The following is a 16,463-nucleotide window of genomic DNA, read 5'->3' on the forward strand; positions in this document are numbered from 1 at the left end:
AACTATATTCACTCTTACTTCTGCACTAAAATACCTTTATACAGACTTCCTTGCATCAAATCACACTCATATTCATATTCGCATCTTCATCATATCTCTATTGCACACATATATATTCTTTTCAACGAATCATCATATATATACCAAGATGGAACAATTATCTTCACAAAGTCGGTCATAAGAAGATTACAACGTGTATGCATGCTTCTAACCCCAAATATACCACCGGACCCAAAAATATGAAACATATTGCACTTGATCCAATCCCAAAAAGCTTTGGACCAAAAGTAAATAGCTATATCGATGACCAGTACATGGAAAAGCCTTCGGTAAACTATGACAACAGAGTCAAAATATAAAACACTTTCGGATCAACACATGAACATTTTGGACACAACTTCGAAACCACAAATACTGCTTCCGGACCCAAAATATTGCTTCCGGTAAACTTTCAAATTTCGGACTATTTCTCAAACAAAGGGGTTGACATCAATGACAAGATAAAGGTATATGTGCAACAATACCTTCAATCTTGCTTCATCATAGTTGATTGGTCCACCTAGGGGCTTGACTAAAAAAAACACGACTCTTATTTATCAAGTTCCCAAACAATATTTGTAGACACCACTCCTCTTCAAACATTATTACAATAAAACACGTTTGCAACTCCATGTACTAAATCATTTTTATGAAAACACAAAATAATTTTATAGGCACTTACATAAACTAGAACATAACATAGTAACTTACAAATTCTGCTTACACAATTAAAAAATTCACAAATTTCTCTGTTAAAGGATTTTATTTGTTGGGCCTATCATGTTTGGTCGGATGTTCAGCATGTGAGCAACATTCAACGTGCATGTTTAGAGCAACTAATTCAAAGGCCTATATGAGTAGGAAAGGGGGGTGAAATGTGTGATGAATATAGTTAGAAAGTCAGTAAAAATCCATTGATTAATTGTATTTTGGATTCAAAATCAAGCGATGTCTTCTCAACCTTTTGTTGTACATGTAAAGTAGTTCACAAGGGCGAATAGTACATTTTATAGATGCCTTTGATTCAATGTAGGCCGGATTTCCATATTCCCTAACCATTTAGTTATTATCGTAGGTGGCCCACATGTTTTGTCTCTGCGTCCACTTGCACTATAATTTCTTTGCATGTACATAGTCCTTGAAGACTAATCTATTTCAGTCTTCGCTGGTATCCAGGTATTAAATCTTATACTGATCCCATGAATCCCTGTCAGACTTATGAGTGTATCTTTTTCTAGTTGAAAGCGTATATACTTCTTATGTGGTTGTCAATTTTTAATTAAGTTCCCTGAAGATAGAATCCTGAATTTCTTGTGCTGATTTTTGTAGGTTGAGACTCTCTCAGGTTGAAGATCTCAAACCATCATAAGTTGTGATTAGTAGAAGCACAACATAGGTTTGTTTGAGAGGAGGATCCATAGCAGATAGAAATGATTAGTAGAAGCACAACATAGGTTTGTTTGAAAGGAGGATTAATGGGAGATAGAAAGATTGAGGCCATGGAAACAGAGCTACCAACAGGCAATGGAAAGGCCTCAGAAGGTGGTGTAGAATTAGATTCAATACAGAGAAGTGAACTGCAGGTACAGGTGCAGGGATCTGCAATGCCACAGAAAGATTGGAACATGAGGCAGGCTTGGAATGCTCTTGTATGGCATGGAGGTTCTGTTTTTGATGCCTGGCTCAATGCTGTTTCTGCTCAGGTCTGCCATGACTCCCCTCTTGGTTTTAATTTTTAAATACTTCTTTTACTTTACTTGTATATATAAGATGGGGTAAGATGAATGTTGATGCTCTTTAGGCCAAATGGTCAACAGACCCCATTAAACTGAGTTTGCTTGTTTAGAAGATTGCTTCTGTGGGTGTCTGAAATAAAATAAAATATTGGTGTTGGGAAGGGACTAAAATCGATTCAATCTGTAACTCTTTCTAGTTGGTTAAACCTGTTTTGGCCTTGAACATGCTACTAATGGAAAGTTTTATTCTGTAGATACTAAGAGTTCTGTCTGTATTATCAGGTTGGGTCAGTGATTTTGACTCTGCCATACACTCTGTCTCAAATGGGTTATGGTTTGGGCATCGGATTCCAGATTCTTTATGGTGCCTTTGGATGTTGGACTGTTTATCTACTTAGTTTACTGTATGCAGAGGCTTCTGCTCGAACTAGGGCAACTGGATTACTTCACCAAAAACACATACTTCAGGTCCATCATAATGGTTTTAGGATTTGAAGTTCTTACTGTAAATATTGAAAATTAAACCCACCTGACAAATTATATGGAAGTATTGTGAATGGTCAATGGGCCTATATTTGTTAGAACTGAGTCTAGAAATATGTTGAAAAATCAAATAGGGAATTTTGTTGGTTTTAGATTATAGTATTTCTGTTCTCAGCTGCAAAACTTTATTTTGGCAGTACCATGAAGTAATAGGTATAGTAGCTGGGAAGTGGCTTGGACGCATCGTATTTGGGTTCAATATGACAGCCCTTACTTTTGCCTGTGTCCTGCAATTGATAGCATGCTCCAGGTATATTCACAAGGCTTCCCAATTTTTCCGAGGGACTTACAGGGATAAAGAGACACTGCAGCCATATGATTTCCACTGTCTATATTGTTATTGTGCATAGTTTTTGGTATAATCTGTGCAAATTTATTTCTTTGATGTTTTGGATCAAATTTTATGATCTGTCATTCTATTTTTTTCTCTTGACTTGTTCTTCTTCCTGATGATGGATCATGAAATTTGATCTGAAATGTTTTACCGATATTATACTAGAAACTATGCACAGTAATAAAGAAACATTGTTTTGTTAAGGGGTATGCATATAAATGTGACTACCCAGATGCATACGAGGAGAGCTCAACATTTTTTTGCAAATTGTTCAACTAGTTGTGCTTAATTGAGTGTTTCAACACTACTTGCTCTTACCTGAGGCAGTTAAATACGAGTTACCCTCTACTTCATAATCATATAGCTTACACTAACATTCTATTGATGCAGTGATGTGTATTACATGAACTCTGCCTGGAACAAGCGAGAATGGCTTTATTTATTTGGGTTTTTGGCAATCCCCACTGTTATGTTACCATCTCTTCATAATTTCCGTCTGGTGTCAATTCTGGGAATTGCCACAACCACACTGACATCAGCTTACATGACAGTTGCTTCTGTTCAACATGGCCAGGTCAGTAAACAGACCTTAGTTTAATGTTTCCTTCATCCTCCAAGGAATTGGAAGCTTATTCCAAATGGATTTTGCATTTGTAGATTGAGAATGTAAAACATCAAGGTCCAAAGAGCATGGTGCAATTTTTCTCAGGAGCTACCAATATTCTATTCTCTTTTGGCAGCCATGGATTGTGCATGTGAATCTCTGTAACCTTTTTCTGGTGTTGTATCTCTTAAAAAATAATCTTTCAAATTCTCTGAAATTGTATGCCCACTGCTGAAATGAAATCTCATACTGCTCTGTTTTTACAGAGAGCTGATGGAGGCCATGTGGAAGCCTAGGAATTACAAATATGCTTATGTGACTGCAGTGTTGTATACCTATTTGCTGACAGTTCCTGATTCAGTTTCTGTTTACTGGGCCTATGGAGACACACTCTTGCACAACGCCAATGCATTTGGAGTCTTACCCCACTCCAAGATGAAAAATGTTGCTATCATCGCCATGATTCTACATCAGGTATGAACTCTTTCAGACCTCAGTGCATCTTAGATGAATTGGACACAAAATCCTCAAGATAATCAAATGAGATAAGTTGAATTAAATTGATCTATAAAGTCTGTCAAGCTATGTTTCGCCATTCCACATTTCTACATATTATCCTTTACCCAATACTTTGAATCATTCCTTTAAAACCCATCTTATGTATGTAATCTCATTCACAAGAATTCATCCCTCATTGGTTAATTACCAATGTACACAGGGTATTCCTAATTCCACATTTCTATATATTATCCTTTATCCAATACTTTGAATCTTTCCTTTAAAACCTATCTAATATATGGAAATAGAAATGAAAACAAATCTTTTTTAATAATTAAAACCTATCTAATATATGGAAATGCAAATGGAAACGGATTCTTTTATAGTTCAGATATCAGGCCATCTGTTTTTGAGTCTACGAATGACTTACAATATATGGAACTGTCCCATACTTCATGCAGAAAGTACCTACAATGCTACAAACGAAATATACATATCTTACCCCCAACAAAATTACATATTATCCTTTATCCAATAATCTGAATCATTCCTTAAAAACCCATCTTATATATGTATTTATTCAGGAGAACCCATCTCTCATTGTTTGGAGTGGTTCACATGGCAATTGCCACAAAGTTGAAGAGCTCTGATATCTTAGTCCCTGTAAGAATCACTTATTTGACACAAGCTTAAGAAAATAAAATCAAGAAATCCTGAAAATGACAAATGTAAAAGTATGCTTACTTCTAGCATGAATTTTTCATTTCAAAACATATTCTGTAAGCTCTTTCTGATTGCCATAACCTAAATTTATGACTGTTTAGTTTAGGGTTTCATTCTCTAGACCTAGGGTAACATGTGGGTATTGGGTTTTGAACAGTATGTGGCGTTGATGTTGAATGTAAATCCATTGTTTCTGGCATGGGAAAAAACAGTGGGTATTCACACATCAAAAGGATTTGCTGTGAAGGCATTAGTGAGGATACCAGTGATACTGGTCATATGGTTCTTAGCCCTGGCTATTCCATTTTTTGGTCCTATCAACTCGGTGATGGGGGCTTTCCTCATTTCATTTTCTGTTTACATTATACCCAGCATTGCCTTCATGCGGGCCTACATCAAGCGAGATATTGAAGAGGTGAGTACATCATTTATGCCAAAAATTTCAATAAATTTGCACATAGTCTTCAACTGCATGTTTGTTCTATCTAGTAGTTACTTCAGTTTTCGTATAACAAAGGCTTGTGTAATGTAAACACGCTAGAATAATGTTGAAATCTTCCATTGATAATTGATCTTGATGTGAGTTACGCCGTTTGAGGTCGTCACAGGTCACCATCCTTAGGTAACCAATTGAATCAAGTTCTTGTCTAATTAATAATATTATCTCAATTTATTGACTTTACAATCAACTTTGATAAACTTTGATTAAATAAGCTATTTTGGATGTGAAATTTACCTAAGAAAACTTTTCAAATCAACTTTGGTAATTTTAACTAAATATATTAGTATAGATGTAGAGTTCAATTTTGACTAACTAAATTAGTATAGGCATTAGTATAGATATAATTTATACTTTTATTTATAAAACATAAATAAATATTTATTTTGAGGTATTTATCTAATTTATTTCATAATTAAATATACATGTCTTAAGATGTGTGTTTTTAAAATTGAGAAGAAAATATGTTGGCTCTTTAGGTTAATAAAGTAAATAAACAAATTAAGTACATCGACTTAGATTGAATGTGGGGTATTGGTTAGATGAAGTGGAACATAACATATTAGAGAAAATGAACAAAGAGAAAAGTAAGGCACAAATTTTAGAGTGAAATAGCTACGTTGAGAGACCTCTCCACTAGCATGGTGGTGAAGAGCCACCCAAATAAATAGATTGGATAAAGAGTATCAAGATGTACACAAAGGAAAACAAGGATACCATGCAACCGAAGTAGCAATTGAGAGCACAAAAAAACATTACTTATCAAAAGAAGGTGCTAGTACAAAATTCTCAGAGGGCAACATGAAAAATGGAAAATAAGGTTCAGAATATCTAAGAGTTAAGAGTGTCAAATCAAATACAAGTAGTTTGATCGAATGCCAAAGAATTTTCGATTTGCACTCACCATGGAGACAAATGATTGCTCATAATGAGGTAAATTGACTTTTGAAAATGGGTTGAATAATCTTATCTTACTAAACTCCTTATCATGAAACTCTTCATTTAACCAAATCATGATATCTTTAAGTAATCATGATAAAAAGGAGGTTGTAATCATATCAACCAAGTTATACGATGACTTTATGACCTTCCTAATCAAAATGGCTCTAATTGATGTCATCCCAAAAAATAAAACTTTCACATAAACTAATAGATGCATGGATTTTAGTATATTACAAAATATTTGAATATATTTATGTACAATCACTCAATCATCATCTATATTAAATTTTGTGATATTGCCTATACCATTATCACATTTCATTAGTCATGTCAAACTATAATTACCATTCTATTAGGTGCCCTTTCAACATATAAAAGGTGTGGTTCAAGAATGAACTTTGTGGAATATATTAGACAATGGTGGAAAGAGGTGAAGGTACAATAATGCATTAAGATGTTCAAATTCAAAAAGAAATTAATTTACATTAAAGGTCACATTAAACACAAAAACATATTTGAAGAAAAAAAGGGGTTGAAGAAAAACTGTAAAAATTGAATAACAAGTACTAGGAGGATTTTTGTCAATATAAATTATTATTAGTTCAACATGAAGAAATACTTGCATTTGAAGAGATCTATTAGAAATCCAAGTTTAGGGAAACATGGCTAAAAGAGAGGAAGGAAACAAAACAAAAACAAAAAATGTTTCGCTAAAGTAAGGAAAATTAGGAACCCACATTTCTTCTATTGCTTTTTCATATGGGGTTCTACAAATAGATTGAACAAAGATATTTTGGTAGAGTTGCTTGGTTTTTCTAAATATTTTAAAAGCTCCACCATGACATTTGATCTAAAAAACTAAGAACTCATTAGACATTGAAAGTGTCTAAAATTGCATGAGCTGACATGGTAATCTAATGATAACATGGTGATTTGGCTCACAACCCACAATGCATGAAATCTAGATTTTTTTGACTAAGTTGAAGGAGGACCACATTGTAGAGACCACCTATGCTAGTAAAAACAATGAAGATCAAAGTGACAAGGATAAGGGTAAATGAGTTCTTTAGACTAAAAAAAAAGGATCGAGTGCTAGGACCAGAAAAAGTAAGAAAAAAAATGTTTGATGAGGAGAAAATGGAGTTGTTGAACTTGGCAAATCTTCATAAGAACTTTTATTAGCAAGAAATATAAGCATTTAAGACCTTGTTGACGACGCATTAGGGCTTTTTTGTTCTTACTTTTGTTGTTTTGTCTCTTTTTTCTATTATTGGCTATTGGTTTATGTTTTATAAATAGCGGTTTGAGTCCCTTCAACACTTGTTTTACCCTTTAGTAACAAACAATCAACCAATGTCAAATTAACTATAATCCAAATAAAATATGTTATTGTAACAATTAAATACTACCAAACTTAGTAAAATCTAAGCAAATTACATATGGTTGTGACAATCAACCAATGAAAAGAATCTCCAACCACTTAAAAACTAGGTCATTGAGAAATTAAAGTCATAGAGGTCATATCTTCAACAACAACTGTGAAGAATGCTACTATACAACAACTTCATAGACAATAAATTATATAGAAACCAATCACTTTCTAGCAACTACGACACTTTTGGTAGCAATCACAACCAATTTAACTACAACACTTTCGTAACAAAATGCAACAAATTTGTAGCAACTTCAAAAAATTCCACAATGAATCAAATTAAGTTTCATATCGACATAAAAAAATCATATAGCACTTTGTATAATATGAAAACAAAAGGTACAATTCAATGAATGCTAGCATGAATTCACAAAAATAAACCACTACTAAGCACTCATTAATCTTACTCATCTGATCCTAAAAACTTGTAAAATTTAAGCATGAACAAAGATTATAAAACTTAAAATGTATCTTGTTATTTATTGTGTGGGAAGGTGAAGTTTCTATCTCCAGGTTAGTTGTAATGGTAGAGTATTAAGGAGAAAGAACATGATTTCATTATTGATAAAAATCTTAAAGATAGACTTTTTGATAAGGCAATGATTTCATCATTGATAGAAATCACAAGGTTAACATTGTTTTTGATATCGATAGTAACAAAACAAGGGTGCTTACCCTTCAACAAAATAGTTTGTAGGTAGCATTCAACAATACATTAACATTGCATTGTTAATATAAATCACGAGGTTAACATTGTTGATAGGATAATGACTGATAATTTCATTTATAAAAATATATAAGACATGAATAATAAGATGATAGAAAAAATAAGAACAATTTTTTATTATACATCATACAATGAAATTAAAAGACATTAAATTTATATCAAAATTAATAATTCTCTTATCATTATCAATAATAAAATATAATTGTCTAAAAAATATACTAATTTGAATTTAAAAATAAAATAAAAATACAATCAAATTATACATTGAGACAATTTTATGAAATTTATCATGTTAATCTCATAATTATCTCACCATTAATATAAATTATTTTTAAAAATTACAAAAAGTTAAACCATAAATTTGTAGCAAGGCAAAAGGTATTTTACCAACATAATTATGTTTGAAGTAATATTTTTCTATATAAAAAGAGATGAACGAACTTAATATTGGTAGCCACATCATCTATTGGTTGGTTGAGGATGCCTCTTTGAGTAGCTTTCCATGGGCTTTTAGGCCAAAGGTCATATGTTTTACTTTTAAAAAATAATATAATGGTGATGGATATGATAAATTATTTGGTTTTATATTCCTTTTTAGCAAGATAATTTAAATTTTCTTCTATGCATAAAAAAATGACATTGAATTGCTTATTTATGTGTAGATGAAAAGTGAAAATATGCGACAAAAAGGGAAGGTGGTATTTGGAATAAGTGCAGCTGTGGCAACTTGGGTTTTTGTAGTTGGTTTTGGATTTGGAGGTTGGGCAAGTATGACAAACTTTTCAAAACAAGTTCATACTTTTGGATTATTTCAAAAATGCTATCAATGCCCACCAAAGTCATAACAATATTGAATACTAAACATTGAGTATATGTTAATAAAAATGTCTATTTTTAATATTATATATTTTCTCTATGTTATGAATAGAATTGGTTTATTGATAAAATGGTTATTCAATTATAAATTAAAATATTATAAATTTCTTAGTTTGTGATGGGTAGGAGAGTTGGTTTGGGTAATGGGTTTGCTTCCCATTGGTCTTGAGCTCGACTCTTCGAACTTGACGTTTATACAATGTGTAATGTGCAAGCCCTTACCCACACCAGGCTGGATTGTGGGGATACCCTCGACAACAAAAAAAATAAAATTCAAATTCAAAATCAATTTTTAAAAAATATTTTTGTTGGGTAGAATATAATCTTTGATTATTGTGAATAAATTCTTTCATTATTAAATGAGAAGATTTTTTTTTATCTATATTAGTTATTTTTTTAGAAAATATAGACATTTATGCAGAAAATTGACAAGTGCCCTTTTGTTTCATGAATCTTAAAATATTTAACATTCAATATAACTGGAACAAAATTCTATGAGAGAAACAAATAACTACTTGACACTCTTAACTTCTCTTTAGATAAAAATGATACATGTTAACAAGATTTAAAGTGTACTAGTCATGTTCTTTGTAGCTAAAGAGATTTCGACATCAATTCAAAAAATGCATGCTACAAATTTGTATAGGGTAATTAGTATAATGGTAATACATGGTATTCGCTTGTGTGTCTGACGTTCCTAATATGTTCATTATAAGTGTGAATTGTACATACTAGTTATGCTCAAAACTATACCCTACGAGAGTTTTGATCCTGAGAATTTTAATTTTTTTATAACTTTGAAGATATTATGTGTTATTTTTTTCTATTTTAAATCACAATCCAAATGTAGTTATCTTATTTTGTGTCTTTCATTAACGAGTAAACAATTTTCTAAATTTATGTATCTCTAACTATCTCTATCATGAGTATCTAAAGAATATTATGTGGTAAAATTTCTGTAACATCTTGATCTTTTTGTATTTTCATTTTAAAATATCATGTGTGTTCATGCATGCATGTACATGTTCATGTATGTGTGCACACATGTGCATGCAAGCAAGCACACATACATGCAATTATTTATGTATCTTGAAATCCATGCAAGCATATAAAATGTGGCATAAAAATTATGCTAAATACCAACTTGAAATTTGATTATTTATAACACAACACAATTATCTATCCAAATTTGTATCCCAACTAAAAATACAAAATCATGTGTAATCCACTATCTTGAACCAAATTGATATATCATTCTTTGATCTACATATATATTTATCTTATTTATTTTTAAATATCACAAGTCCAATTAAAGAAATTGTCATATATCTTATTGCTTTGAAATCTAATTTTAAAATGAGTCCCCAAGCACTAATAGCAAAGAAAACCCATAAGCTACAATGACTTAAAATATTCAAATGATAAAATATATCCAAGTATAACATTTTGAATATCTCCAACAATTATTGATAATAAGTTCAATAATTCTTGATATAGATATCAATTATCCAAAACTATCTATCAACTTGAAACTAAAAATCTATATTTCCTTGATATGTGATGTCTAAATAATATCACCATGAAAAAAAATAGTTATGGAGATAACCACCCAAGATCTAAAGGCCTAATGAAAACTATAATGAAATGAGAAGAACAATAGACAAGAATAAACTGTATTCCTATCAATGAATGCAAATATACAATAATCAATAATAGAATGGATGACTTTACTAAGGGAACCCCTTGTCTATATAGGTCAAGGTGAGACATAAGATATCATAAGATTATGAAAAATGTCTTAATTTTATGATAAGAGACATAAAGTGATAAGTATACAATGTGTAAAAGTAAACTTAAATGATAAGATATAAAGAAGACCTATTAATGAAACTAATCAAGTAATACCTCTATTTATACCAATACCCCCCTTAAGTGAAATTTAGGGGAACATAAACATGCAAGGATGCAATGGTGGGTCCTAGCTACTAGGTCATGTTAGGTACCCATCTACAAATGAAATCTCTCACAAATGGAGAAAATAAAAATAAAAAACCTCAATGGGACAAAACTCCTCTCCAAAAGAGAAAATACAAGGAAACACTCTAAAAAATGAAGAAGGACAAAAACCCATGTGAGGAATTTTTTTTCCCATACAGGAGAATAGAGACCATGTAGTCGCCCACCGTCCCCTCAATTTATAATAGATACCAATAGTATATGCTCAAAACTAGATGTAGAAGATGGTCTAGGATCATTGAACAATGTTCCTCCTCTTAAGAAGAAACAAAACCAAAAGTGTATGAATGATGTCTTCCTAGTCCTAAAAGAAATATGAAGAAGAAATATCAAGATGTATGAAGTCTTTGAAAGCTTCTCAAGTGCCCCCATGTCGATGTTGAAACTTGCCCCCTTCCAAATTAGACATTCTTAGCCACATTGCTAAAAATGACAATCTATAATCTAATAGACATGAATGTAGATAAAGATCCAAAGGCTCAAGTATCTCCTCTGAATAAAAATATGCCTCCTCCGAATGTTTCTCAAAAGCATCTACACTCATGTCAAACTGTGAGGAATGATCATGTAGAGAACGAACAAGAGGATCAAAGTGTTCCCTCGTAGTAAATGAAGAAGAATAATCTCCATGTAAGATAAGATGAATGCAGTAAATGTTGTCTCCTAAATTTGAAATATAAGACTCTACAAAGAAACCTATAATTTTTATCAAGTATTCATCCCAAGTAGCCATATCTAGAAGACAATGTATATCATGTTGTACTATATCACGATAACCATAGATGTAGCAACACAAGTGTTGGTTTTTCCAACTAATGTACCCAAATATCCTCTATGAGTAGCCAACTTCAATCTACAAGGACTTGGATCAGAGGCCAACTAGTAGGATTGTAACTAGGGATAAGGAGCTAATCACAATCATGTACACTTTAGGCTCTATTAGACCAAGGTGTGTGGACCTTATAGCTATACCTTTTGATCTTGATTCCTTTTCACTTAGGTACTTGTAATAACCCACTATACTTAACCCAACAAAATTTTGACCTCTTTTTTTTATTTTATTTTTTATTTAATTTAATCATTTGTGTTTGATTCAATCACATACTCTGGGCATCCATCCATTTGGATTAGGCATTCATCCATCCGGGATGAGCATCTAACCATACGGGTTAGGCATCTGTCCATACGAAACAAAAGGTTTCATCTATCCAATACGGGATAGGCATCTACCCATACAGGGTAGGCATCTATCCAATTGGGATAGGAGGTGCTCTGGCCAGAGACTTAGACTCATCGGGACCATTCGAGTCCTGAGCCACTCACTAAGTACTACACTCCTCTAATAGGAGTGCACCGAGGTTACCGTCCTTAGGAGAAATCAAAATAACATAATGCAAGCTTGAATTCCGCCTCAGAATTTGGCTTAAAGCCTCGGGAAGTCAAGCGAATCCATACGGGATTCCTTCCGAGTAGGCATTGAATTACTTTTTCTTTTATTACACTTATATTTTAAATTAGGATTCTTCGCAATCCTTCTTCTTACCAAAACCTAGACCCCATCCATGAATGCCTGAGTACTAGGGACAACTGTGTCCCTAGACTGCCTACATACCCGTTTCGGCACAGAATCAAAGCGTAAATTGTAGGCATAAAGTGTTGGCATTTCAATAGAAGGAGATTGTTGATATTCATTAAGGATATTGAGAAGGTTGTTGGAGATTATTGATATAACTGAAAAAGGATGATAACTATCTTTATAACATTATTTTGTCATTGATGTCAAGAAATTGATTTTCTGATTTAGTATGATGTTGACATATCTTAAAGAAGTATGTTTTGATGAGTATTAAGTGGTCGGTAAAAGACATAGAAAGAATGTGATAAGAAAGGGGAGAAATAAGTCATTCAATGGGCAACTATTACCAAGTTAGATAATGATGAGATCATGATGTTTAGATTGTTTTGATATCCTACATATGCTGTTGATTGTAAGGATAATACTATACTATGTCACCAAGCAAAGAACCTAGTCGGTAAACCCTAAGGTTATCGATATCGGTTAATGAAGGCGGAATGTCTACCGAGTAAAGTTTAGTATTTACCAAGTTGCAACCGAGTTATGATAGATCGCATTGGATGGATAAAAGCATTATTTAATGAAGGATGCTAATGAGCTGGAGATGTATAAATGATTGGTATGTCGCGCATGAAGTTTGTTAAGGATCTATGGCAATGGAAGATCGACAGGAAGATCTATAGCTCAGATTGAACCGCAATAACCTTGTGCAAGTTCCAAGAAAGGAATGCAAGTCCCTAGGCAAGGTAAAACGTTTTCAGATTGAAGGATACATTGAACCTAGTCAAGATTGAATATCTGATGGCTAAGATTGATCATGGGAAACGTGATCGAGGAGATTCAACGGTTAGCATAATTGTTTATAAATAAGAAATTGCTGATAAACAATGAATGCGGGCAAGTGTAAGCACAGGGATGCTACATAGTGATTACCGAGTACAGAAGCTTGAAGACCTGTTTGAATAACAGAGTAGGGAGCCCAACAGAGGGACAAGATAAGTCCTATGACAAGATTGTTTTGAGAAAATAAGAATTTGCTTTAGCATTTTAGATGTGAAGTTGCAAATATATTTTTATTACTGTTATTTTGTAAGTGACAGAAAATCTCTTAACCGAGTGGACTTAACAGTCTTATTTGTAAATCCTCTAGCAAGGTGACATTCTAAATGAGTGTTTGAAATCCTTTGACAAGGTCACTTCTAACAAAGTGAAGATCCTAACAGATCTGAGGGAAATCCCTTAACCGGGTCACATCTAGCAATGTGTTTGTAATCTTTAACAGGATTTGCTTTTAACCGAGCATACTCTAGAAGAGTATATTTCTTAGTGGGTCCAAAATCCCATAGTGGTTTTTCCCTATTTGGGTTTCCACGTTAAATCTGGTGTTATATGTGTTATGATGATTATGTGTTTATGAGTTTGCATGTTTAGCATTTTTTGGTTATATTACTGAAGTATAAGTTACCGAGGTTGAATCTGTTAATTTTATGGAAGATTATGTTTGTATGATTCACCCCTCCTCCCCCCCCCTCTCTCATCTTGTTAGCTATTGGCATCAGAACTTTACAATTGGTATCAGAGCTTTGGACTCTGGAAGACAAGTTTAAAGGTACTTGAGGCAAAGACCCGAATATGTATAAAAGGGATGCACCCAAGCTAAACAAGTCAAGTTTCTCCACATGGCAGAAAAGGATGAAGCTGCATTTATCAGGAATTGGAGAATATGCAACATATTATTTGGAGAATGATTACATACAACCAAGCACCAACCCCATGACCTTGGAAGAGATAAAGGCAAAGCAAGAACACAGTCAAGCTATGATTGAAATAACATCAACATTAACCGACTCAAAGTTTAATGATCTAGAAGGTTGCAATGATGCAAAAGCAATGTGGACTAAGCTCATATCTGTGTATGGCGGTGATGAACATGTTCAAAGAGAAAAAGTAGATAGTCTAAGAGGATAACTTGAATCCATGAGAATGAATGAAGGTGAGAACATAACCCAATACAGTACAAGGTTAAAGGAGACTGTCAATCAAATTAAAGGAGCGGGAGGAACTATTGAAGAAAAGGATATAACAAGTAAGTTGTTGAGAACCCTTCTACCTGCTTATTTCATTTGAGTCTCTGCAATCAATGAATTGAGGTCTGTACCTAACATGCTAGTTTCTTTGGATGCTACTATTGGTAAGCTACATGCATTTGAGTTAAGTAATTTTGATAACAGTGGGTCTTCGGTAAATAAAGTAGAATTTGCATACAGTTCTTTCCATATTGGTGAATCTGATGATTACAATGATAGAATGAGTAAGTACTCTAAAGGGAATCACAGTGGAGCAAGTGAAAGATTTCGCAAGAACATGGAAGAAGTGCACAAACTGTATGAGGAAATCAAGAAGCAAGAAGAGTTTGAAGCATTATTAGCTAGAAGGTTACCGAGAGGAAAAGGTAAGTATAAAGGAAAGCTACCTTTAAAATGTTTCAATTGTGATAAAATAGGACATATGGCTTCTAACTGTCCTGACAAAGAATCTAGTGAAAAGAGAGAATACCAAGATAACAGGCAGAAAGTCAACCAATACAGAGGACACTGAGACTTCAGAAGGAGAGACAGAAAGACATGCTTAGTAGCTGATGAGGAATCCAATGATGATAAATCTGATGAAACTGATACTGAGGAAATTGTTTATGTGGCTATTAAAGATGGATCAGACGAAGAAAGGTATGAAGAAAAGGCCCTAATATCTCACATTAATAATAATGATTCTTGGATCATAGACAGTGGATGCTCACATCACATGACAGGTGATAAGCACAAGTTTGTTAAATTGGAAGACTATGATGGAGGCTATGTAAGATTTGGTAATGATGCACCATGTCATGTGAAAGGTAAAGGATCTATAACACTTCTTGACAATGCTAAATGTGATGATGTATACTAGGTTGAAGGATTGAAATACAATTTGTTGAGTGTAGCACAGCTAAACAATACAGGATACCGAATAGAATTTCAGAAAGGAATTGTCAAAGTTCATGACAAGCATGGAAAGTTAGCTACTATCGGGACACAAACAAAAGGTAACACATTTCATCTTGACTCAACTCGGAACAAGTGTCTTTATGCTAAGATAGATGATACCTGGTTATGACATAAAAGGTTTTATCCTGTAAATTTTGATAATCTGATCAAAATAAGTAAGAAGCACTGAGTAAGAGGTCTAAGGAGTCTTGAAAAACCTAAGAATGCTATATGTCGAGGATGCCATATGGGTAAGATGACAAGATCAAGCTTTACAAGTAAGTCCTACACTTCTAAAGGAATTTTAGATCTAGTACACACTGATCTTTGTGGTCCCATGAAAGTTCAAAGTTATTATGGTGATAAATATTTCATATTATTTGTGGATGATTACTCAAGGATGATGTCAGTTATGTTTTTAAAAGAAAAATCAGAAGCTTTTCAAATGTTCAAATAGTACAAGGCAAGAGTTGAAAATGAAATGAGAAGACAACTGAAATGTCTTAGATCTGATAGAGGAGGAGAGTTCACTTCTGATGAATTTAACTTATTCTGCAATGATCATGGTATAAAAAGGCAAGTATCTGCACTGAGAACACCTAAGCAAAATGGGATAGCCGAGAGAAGAAACAGATCAATTGTGGATTGTGCTAGAACCCTGATGATAGAAAAAAGGGTACCTCAAACATTTTGGAGAGAAGCAATCAGCACTGCAGTTTACACCCTGAACCGAGTTCAACTGAAGAAAGGATCTATGAAGACACCATATGAGATCTAGTATGACAAGAAACCGAATGTAAGTTATTTTAAAATCTTTGGAAGTAGATGCTATGTTCACAAAGATGACAAAAATGGAAAGTTTGATCAGAAAAGTGAAGAAGGAACATTTCTTGGT

At 33.2% G+C, this 16,463-nt stretch overlaps 1 protein-coding gene across 2 annotated transcripts; it reads left to right on the forward strand.

Annotated features, from left to right (window-relative positions):
- The first annotated feature begins 1,095 nt into the window (after window positions 1-1,095).
- On the forward strand, window positions 1,096-8,980 carry LOC131056088 (auxin transporter-like protein 1). 2 transcript variants are annotated; one of them, XM_057990424.2, is made up of 9 exons: window positions 1,096-1,215; window positions 1,369-1,742; window positions 2,058-2,243; window positions 2,456-2,568; window positions 3,043-3,226; window positions 3,310-3,407; window positions 3,523-3,730; window positions 4,635-4,892; window positions 8,740-8,980. In XM_057990424.2, exons 2-9 carry the CDS (start codon window positions 1,515-1,517, stop codon window positions 8,920-8,922), a joined length of 1,458 nt encoding a protein of 485 aa, XP_057846407.2. In that variant the 5' UTR covers window positions 1,096-1,215; window positions 1,369-1,514; the 3' UTR covers window positions 8,923-8,980. The 2 variants fall into 2 exon arrangements, with proteins under 2 accessions (XP_057846407.2, XP_057846406.2); XM_057990423.2 differs by lacking the exon at window positions 1,096-1,215 and having other exon boundaries at window positions 1,249-1,742.
- Window positions 8,981-16,463: the final 7,483 nt, after the last annotated feature.

Source organism: Cryptomeria japonica, chromosome 2 (assembly GCF_030272615.1).
Source record: "Cryptomeria japonica chromosome 2, Sugi_1.0, whole genome shotgun sequence".
NCBI classification, from domain to species: Eukaryota; Viridiplantae; Streptophyta; class Pinopsida; order Cupressales; family Cupressaceae; genus Cryptomeria; species Cryptomeria japonica.